This window comes from Bacillus rossius, chromosome 1, assembly GCF_032445375.1.
Source record: "Bacillus rossius redtenbacheri isolate Brsri chromosome 1, Brsri_v3, whole genome shotgun sequence".
In the NCBI taxonomy this organism is placed as follows: Eukaryota; Metazoa; Arthropoda; class Insecta; order Phasmatodea; family Bacillidae; genus Bacillus; species Bacillus rossius.
Window position 1 is genome coordinate 270,401,881 of NC_086330.1, and position 9,601 is coordinate 270,411,481.

The window sequence follows — 9,601 nt, forward strand, 5'->3', positions numbered from 1 at the left end:
AATATGGTTATATGCTTATTTACTTTTTACTGTACTAGATGCAGACACAATAAAATTAAATGTTTACTCATTCAAATTATAGCTGTTTCAACACACAATATTATTTATATTTATTTATTTTATATGGAATAATTGCAGAGTGAGAGAAATGGTAAGATAATTTTTTTTCTACAGACAATCAAGCAGAAGTTAAAAATAAGGAGACATCGCAACTCTCCTGACGTATCTGATGCTGAACGTGAAGAGACGGAGGCAATGGAGTTATTGCATGGTCACAGACCTGACACATTATGACTGACAGGAATTTTGAAGCCGAAGTTACCAATGTCACCATATCTTTTTTCTCTTTTACCCCAACTATGAAAATGTTCTCTAAGAATACTTGTCCAGTGGTTTATCATTGAGTTTTATGGACTTATTTCCCTCCTTGAAATTTCTTGTGTGTTTACCAAATTACTTTTTAACATTAACTACCATCGGCTTGTGTTTCTATACACATGTATATTACTTGTCATTCTTTGATTTCTATCACAAACAAATGTTCACAAATAAAGTTCAGCAATATTTTTCACCTAAATATTTTTGTTGATGTTGAGGAAATTAGTTTAAAGCTGTAAATGTATTAGTTCAACCAAAATAAAATTTAATAAATAATTATAAAATACAAGTAGCCAAAAAAAAAAGTGCCACTTCCAAAATTTCAACCAAATGGTGACAGTCACAATGGCTTTCTATTGCAAATATTGCGACAAATAGCCCAACCATAGTTTGCAATTATATTCAGCAGTCACAAGTTTTAATAATAAAGCGTTATGGTTATAGGTCCTTCATCATTGATGTCCTCAATCAGAGTGACCCACACCACTACTACCAAGGCATATATTACTTCCACATATGGTGTCATGGCAGCCACCTTGGATATGTCATCTTGATTTCATCTGCTAGTGTGAGCTACCATCATATTGGTTTATTTTTTACCCGCTAGAGCACACTAATGTAAATTACCAAACAGTATGCCATGTTGTCGACAATTTTGGCTCCTATATTTTCAACCATTTAGCCGCCATATTGATCAACTGTAATTATCAACAAAATATTCCAAAAACCATTTTAAAAATTTATCTATTAATGTACTGATTGATATGATCTATTTTCATCCTTGATTTGATCCTTGTATGAAGCCAAAAATTTAATTTAGGCTTAAAAATATTTCTTTAAATATCATTTAAAAATAATATATTACCATAAAAATGTAGCAACCATCTTCAAAAAACAAAACAACACTTTTATACAAACATACATTCTACACAACAGGTTCAAACAAGCAAATTATTAATGATATTCCTTCAGTGAGCAGAGTCTGCTTGTTCGCAATGGCATTCGATCCCCATGACTAAGTGTTCATTCACTAAATTTCCTTGGTATTTTTCCCCTTCAGGACAGAATTTTTTAATGCCATCATTTACAGACTCTTCTACATCGTGAGTAGTATAGGATAGCCGGTCCGAGCCCAGGAATAGGAGTGTGGTGCCAGGTGCCAGTCTGCCATCCAAAAGCTGCGAGTGGAAGAAAAGATCACTTTTTTCGATGTGCGTAAGAAGTTTCAGTCACTTTGTGGCCCCCGGCCATCAGTGCCGTTTAACAAGGTAGTGGCCTCCCGCCCACTGACGAAAGACGCGTTCACGCAGACTTCCGACGTGGGAACACAGACCGATCCACCGACAGTTTCACCCAAGACTACTCCTCCCCCGAACGCCAGGACAGCAACAGTAAGCACACAGTGCGACCTGTCTACTAATCAGGGAAAGCGGACCATCTCAACGGCTACAACAGGAAAGTCTCAACCGAAGCGGGTTGGTAACGCAAAGGTTTCAACTCCTCCCACATCAGCCGGTACCAGTGCAGGTGAACGGGAGGCGACCCGCTGCTCGCCATCCCGCCAACCTACCCCTTCGACTGCTGAAGTTGAGACAGCGATGGTATCTGACGACATCCCTTTTGAGGAGACAGATACTGAATCAAATGCATTTAAACCAGTACTCAACAGACATAAAGGGAAAATGAAATCAAATAAGTAACCTCCCACCCCCCTTCACTACGTTTATGACTCTTCTCCAATGGAATTGCAGAGGGTACTTCTGCAACCTCACTGAACTGCACCTGCTTCTCGCCTCGCGCACACCTTTGCTTACCTGCTTGCAGGAGACTCATTTCCATCCTACTGACACACCCTCTATTAGAGGGCATACATTCTATCGCGCGGACTACCTGCAGGCTGACCAAGCATGCGGTGGCGTGAGTATCATTGCACGGGACACAACATTTCATGAAGCAATTCCTCTCTGTTCCCCAATTCAGGCAGTGGCGGTTCGCAGCTACATCGGCATCTTGATCACGGTGTTCTGCGTGTACATACCCCCCAACCAAAAATTACGTCGTGCCGAATTTGAAGCTCTTCTCTCGCAGCTACCACCACCGTTCATTGTTGTTGGTGATTTCAACGCACACAATGAGCTGTGGGGCTCCTCGCGTAGGGACGGCAGAGGCCATGTGATCGAGGGAATCTTGACAGGTGGCAACCTGGGCCTGTTAAACACCGGTTCTGCTACTCATTTTACCTCTCAAACTGGCTCTTCCTCCTGCATTGACTTGTCCTTCTGTAGTCCTGCTTTAATCACCCATTTTGATTGGTCTGTTCACAACGACCTCTGTGGAAGTGATCACTACCCGATCTTTCTGGAGACCCTGACGAATCACTCACCACACCTTCCGTCTCGATGGGTGATTAAGAAAGAGGACTGGGTAAAATTTTGCGATAACCTCCATGTGCCCACCACCCTCAATCCAGATGTGGACATGGCGGTGGAGCAATTCACCACAATGTTGGTATCTGCGGGAGAGATCTCCATCCCTAAATCTTCGCCCACCGGTCGGCGACGCACACCCTGGTAGAATGACCAGTGTCGTGATGCTATCCGCGCCAGACTGCGAGCACTCCGACGGTTTACGGCCCGACCGACACAACAGCGCTTGGAAGAATTCCGCATTTGCAGGGCACGAGCACGCCGTACCATTCGTGAGAGCAGACGCAATTCCTGGCGAGAGTTTATTTCACAATTAAATGTATATTCCACAAGTCAGCACATTTGGGCCACTATTCGGAAGCTAAATGGACACAATACCTCCACCTACATCCCTTATCTCCGAATACATGGTACCCTTGTGCTAAATGAAATGGACATAGCCAACCAACTCGGCCACGCCTTTTCCGAAGTCTCGAGCAGTGCGCGGCATCCTCCCGCCTTCCAAAACCTCAAAGCGCGTCACGAGGGTGCCGGAGTGGACTTCCGCTCCTCTAGCGAGGAAGGCTATAACCTCCCATTCACGCTCACAGAGCTGGAGAAGGCACTGTCTCACTCGAGGCAGTCATCGGCCGGCCCAGGCGGCATACATTACTCAATGTTGAAGAATATGTTGGAGACAGGGAAGGTTGCTTTATTACAATTATTTAATAGCATTTGGATATCCGGGACTTTCCCCTCCGCCTGGTGTAAATCGATTTTGGGACCTGTTCTAAAGCCAGGGAAGGACAAATCTGAGGCATCCAACTACCGCCCTATCTCACTTACCAGTTGCATATGTAAGACCATGGAGAGAATGGTGAATTCCCGCCTGGTGTATTACCTTGAGGCGTGGCGGCTCCTCTCCCCTCTCCAATGTGGCTTCAGGCGTAATCGCTTGACTGTCAATCACCTTGTGGGCTTGGAAGCACTGGTACAGGACGCCTTCCTTCACAGACAGCACGTTATCGCTGTCTTCTTTGACCTTGAAAAGGCTTACGACACAACATGGCGGTTTATTATTCTTCAACAACTGTATGACTGGGGCCTTCGAGGCTATCTCCCTTTTTTTATCTCACATTTTATGCAACATCGTTTCTTTCAGGTTCGTAATGGCACTACTCTCTCCCGTGTGTACGTACAGGAGAACGGTGTCCCACAGGGAAGTGTACTGATCGTCACCCTCTTTGCAGTGGCCATCAACAGCATTGTATCTGCCGTCCACCCTCCAGTGCAATGCCCTTTGTACGTGGATGATTTGGCCATCTTTTGCCGCTCAGCCACGTTCGCCATGGCTGAGCGACAAATCCAGCTTGCGGTGCGGCGGCTGGAGAGCTGGGCGGACTCTAAAGGCTACAGGTTTTCCCATGCCAAGACTCAGGTGATGCATTTCTCCCGAAAGCGCAGTCTCTTCCCTGCCCCTGCGATTCAACTAAATGGCTCAGTACTACCGGTCCCTAGTACGGTAAAATTTCTGGGACTCATGTTTGATCCCAAACTGACTTGGTTGCCTCACATTAAAGACCTGAAAGTTCATTGTGGCAAAGGGCTCAACGTCCTTAAATTGGTGAGTAGTCGAGATTGGGGCGCGGACCGCATGACCCTGCTTCGTTTATATCATGCTCTGATCCGGAGTAAGCTCGACTACGGATGTGTGGCATACTCCTCGGCACGGCCGTCTGTGTTAAAGCAGTTGGCGAGCGTTCATCATGCTGGTATCCGCATCGCTACCGGTGCATTCTGTACCAGCCCAGTCGTGAGCCTCCATGCGGAAGCTGGTGAACTGCCACTGCAGTATAAGCGAAACCTCCTGCTACTCTCGTATGGAGAGCGTGTCCATTCAGACCCCTCACATCCCCACCATATGTCGTTTCTGCACCCCCCTTGTTTAGCACTGTATGCAGCGAAACCACGTGTTACCAGGCCGGCGTGTGTTCGAGCACATGCCGCGTGGGCAAACACAGCGCTTCCGCATAACATGCTACCACCTGTCCAACGTGAACCAAACTGGGTGCAACATGAGCCTGTGGTACACCTCGACCTGGCGAGATGGGCAAAGCCGTCTACACCACCCTTTGTGTACAGAGCAATTTTTCAAGACCTTATGTGTGACAAATTCTGTGGATTTTACTGCCTGTACACAGACGGGTCCCGCTCGGATAGAAATGTCGGGTGTTCTTTTATTTACGGCCAGGAGAGTTTTTTGTTTGGGCTACACCCTATTTGTAGTGTCCTCACTTCCGAACTCTACGCCATTTTAAAGGCCCTGGGTTATATCGGTGGAGGCACACACCGTCGGTATCTGGTGTGCTTAAACTCTATGAGCGCAATGTCGGCCCTCCAGTCTGGCTCGACTTCGCACCCTGTTCTTCCCCTGATTCGCCAGAAACTGCGCGACGTGGAACTCGGGGGTACTCGAGTTGAGTTCCTGTGGGTACCTGGGCATGTAGGCATCCCTGGCAACGAAGCCGCAGAGCGAGCAGCAAAGGAAGCTAGTGGACTTCCACCTAGCATACACCGTGTCCCTGTATGCAATGTTTTGTTGTCTGCCCGGGAGATTGTTTGGACTGCCTGGCAGAGGGAGTGGCATTCCCTCCCTCTGAACAACAAGCTCCGCTCCATCTGCGAGACACCACGCCGCCATTGCTTCGCCGACCATCTCACTCGCAGGGAGGACAGGATCATGACCAGACTGCGGATAGGCCACACCAGCCTTACTCACCGGTACCTACTGCAGGGGGAACCACCACCAGAATGTGACCACTGCGGCATTCCCCTGACTGTACGCCACATCCTTCTGGAGTGCCCGCATTATCACCAGGCCCGCTCTACTTTTAACCTTCCTGTTACGCTTTCAGGATTGCTCGGTGAGGGGAGCTCACCATTGAGCGGTGTACTCCACTTCTTACGTACTGTGGGCCTATTTAATGTGTTGTGATGTCCATGTAATTTTACTTCTAGTCACCTTTTATTCTGAACATACTGCTTGTGTAGCTATGCCTCTGCTTTTAATTGTTTTTACTTGATTGTTGCTTTTCCCCTGTGGGAAAGGTTACTCTGTTTTAACGAGTTTGTTGCCACTCCCCTTGTGGGGTCTTTTAACTGGTTTTATTTTATCGAGCTATTTAACTGTGGTGGCATTTTTTTAACCTTTTAATTGGTCGTTGTTACTCCCTCTGTGGGGCCATTTTGAGGTTTTTATTGGATTGTTGTTCTTACCCCTGTCAGGACTTTTTAGCCTTTTATATTTGATCGTCTTTCCCCTGGTGGGACCTTTTAACTGTTTTAATTTGAATGTTGTTCATTCCCCTGTGGGGACTTTTTACCAGTTTTTATCTGTTTACCTGGTCGTTGTCATCTCCCCTGTAGGGAAATTTTAACTGTCTTTCTTTGTTCTGCTTATAATGTACAAATCTATGGGTGCTAATGGCCTTAGCTGCCGACGCGCCCCCACAATCTCACTCACTCACTCACTCACTCACTCTCTCCAACACCATGAGACATCAGTTATAAGTCAGTTCCCACAACCGGTGGGGAATCCCAGCTTTTGTCTCTGTTGGCAGGGAATCCCAGTGTCCGTCTCATTCTTACTTACAAATCTCATATCCCTCTTTCTCTCTATTTACATCCGCCAGACACAGTTCTACAACCATTATGCCACAGCAATCATAATACAAATTACTTGACATAATTAAACTTATTGAGAAAAACTTGAAAAAGTAGGCCAAAACAGGCAAAATTCCAGTACAATGGCTTATTTGTGAATAATTACATAAAAAATAATAATGATTTAAAATGTCTGTAAAAATACATTGTACATTCTTAAAACACATAGCAAGTGCAAATATCCACCCTTAAATACAAAAAAACTGTAAAATTATGCTTTGTGAGACTTTTTAAGAAATGTTTACATTCATGAAAACAGTTTAAAAGAAAAATATTTAGCTAGGAGGGCAGGGGTCTTGCAACGTTACAACCTTTCATATACTTTTTTTCGTCCAGCAATCTTAAAATATGTTTTTCAATCATTACGTCCAACAATAACTCTACTTCCATCTCTGTCCACACATTCCTCTGCTCTTTTTTTGCCATTTTCACAAATTATGCCTGAAATGGAACGAGACTAATAACAAACAATGCAATATGGTGGCGGCTTGCTCGTGCGTGTTTTATTTTCAGTCCAGTCCACCTCAACAAGTGGAGTGGATTATCTCACTTCACTCCAACTTCATTCCACAACAAAGTGTTTTAAGTAGAATTTCAATCTAGATTCCTCACTCCACTCCAGGTTCAATCCGGATTGAAATTTTACCCTAAACGAGGTATACCGTCAGATGGGGTGATGTGATACAGTTTCAAAATACAAGTTAAAATTATTTAATCAGTATTTCTTCAAGTATTATGGAACTGATTCTGACTTAATGATATAAGTTGTCTCTTTCTTTTCCCAAAAAAAGTGTTCAAAAATTTTACCTTGTTTTACTAAAAAAAAAAATTTTTAAACTTGTGTCTCACTTCACCCCATCTAATGGGGTGTAGTGATACACTCGTTAATTTTGCACTCTGTATCACTCAAAACTTGTCATTGGGTGAAGTGATACAGATAACTCTTTTAAAATTAATATACTGCAGGTATACCTATAAAACTAAGATAAAAATATACACAGTACACAAATTACAAAATTTACTAAGCCCAAAATGATGGAAATTAAAAGATACCTAGACCACCAAAACTAAATCTTCAAAATACGAAGTTCAAATTGAAACCGTGTCCATCACTTCACAAAATTTCAAATGGAAATTTCATTTGTCCATATCGAATAACTTGAGGCTCAGGTAACAGAGCCACAACTTCATGTGGATAAACAAAACTCGTTTCATCAACATCTGGCCAAACAAAAGTGTCCTTGTGTGTACGATATTGCTTCATAAATTTAACCTTCACAGTTTTTGTCAAACCACTGCTGGACGATTCCACGCTAACTACTTTTGCTGGAAATGTGCGGTTCTGATTAGAACCAGATTTCCCACTTCTATGACAGGTCAAATTAATCAGCAAAAAATATCCTTCTTCAATTTCTTCATAAGAAGCAGGAACTGGCGACAGTTGGTTCACTGCATGGTGAGCTTTTGTCACCTCATTTTCACTGATTATGGAAACGTGATCAGAAAGTTGCAGATTATCACTGGTACCCACAGATTGCTCCTCTTGATCACGAGATTCTGGAGACTCTGCATCACTTTCACTACTGCTTGAATCTAAATTTCCTACACTCTTCCCAGGTTCAATATTTATTCTACTTCTACTTCTTCGTGCTGCTTTCTTGTTGGTGATTTTACCATAACGCATTTCACGTACCAGTCCAATAAATGACTGCTCCATTGAAGAGACTGCTGCATTTGCATCAATGCCTCGATTTGGCAACTGTCCGAGAACTTCATCTCTTTCAAGTGGAATGAGTCCTGTTTTCCTAAAAACACTTTTAATATTTTCAGAAGAACTTTGTCTGACATTTTCCATAAGGACCTTCAGAAGGGGAGGGAAACGGACTTTTGACAATGCACCTTTATTGCCCTTATTTCGCCATGCTGTAAGGATTTTTCGCTATTCCGATTTAAGGGGATGAAAAAAGGACACATCAAGAGGTTGGGTTATGTGAGTGGAGTTTTTCGGAAATTCAATAAATCTGATGTTTTCATTGCACAATTTAATAACATTACATGAAAAATGACTAGAAAGATTGTCCCCAATTAAAGCTCGTGGAGATGGCTGATCCTTGAGATAAGGAAGAGCAATGAGTTCAAACCATTCTTCAAAATGTTTTTGATCAAACCACCCTGACTTAGTGTTTCCATATCGGGTCAATTTTGGACCTCCAACAGTCCATGATTCATACAGATGCTCAGCTTTATATACTACATACACAGGAAGCAAATTTCCGTTGCTACTGCAAGCAAACAGTAACGAAGTAGACGACTTTGCATGATCAATAATGTTTTCTGGATGTTTTTCCCCTCGCTTACATATCACTTTCCTTTTCTTAGGATCATCTGAGAGATTTGTCTCATCATAATTAATTAAACTGGAATGTTTGACACCAGCTAGACTTGTCTCCAAGTTATCAAAATATTGATTTATTACATTAGCAGACACTTCAGCCCTTGCTCGCTTAATGTTTTCTGCTAGCCTGTCAACCAACTGTGTCTTGTGCCTATGCAGAAATGATCTAACCCAGTCGATGCCTGGTAATTTATTCTTAAACTTTTTCACTGTTCGTTCAGATGTATCAAGGTAATTCTTCACAACAAGTCTCAAATCCATCTGTGTCAGAGGAAATCCCCATTCACTAACAGTGATAATTTAATCTGAAAAATAAGAATGGAATGGCAATTGATTAGAGGTAAGCGACACAGTGAAACATTGTTTGAATTTACTTGTAAATTTCTAAGTAGTTAAGTACATGGATAGATATTACCTCGTAAAAGCACTTCTTCTGCATTTGTAAACACTGTTTGGCCTCCATACGGATTTTGTTTAAGCCCTTTCATCTTCCGGAATATTTTCATTTTATCAACCCCAAACTCTTCGGCTGCTTGCCGCAAAGACAGTTTTCCTGCACTACACATTTCCAAAGCTTTTATAAGCATTTCCTCGTTGGTAGAAACATAGCGACGAGTTCCTGGAGGCCTTTTATACTTCCTGGGCATCTGAGAAGCTGTAAAATAATAAACATAAATTAATTTTAACAAGTGTGGGGTGA

General features: G+C 43.0%; 1 protein-coding gene across 1 annotated transcript in view; it reads left to right on the forward strand.

Annotated features, from left to right (window-relative positions):
- Window positions 1-577, forward strand: part of LOC134527397 (protein hobbit-like) — a 619,824-nt gene extending 619,247 nt beyond the window's left edge. Inside the window, exon 39 of the mRNA XM_063360060.1 lies at window positions 175-577. Within this exon, the coding sequence (XP_063216130.1) occupies window positions 175-294 (120 nt within the window). The 3' untranslated portion in view covers window positions 295-577. The remainder of the gene's footprint in view (window positions 1-174) is intronic.
- Window positions 578-9,601: the final 9,024 nt, after the last annotated feature.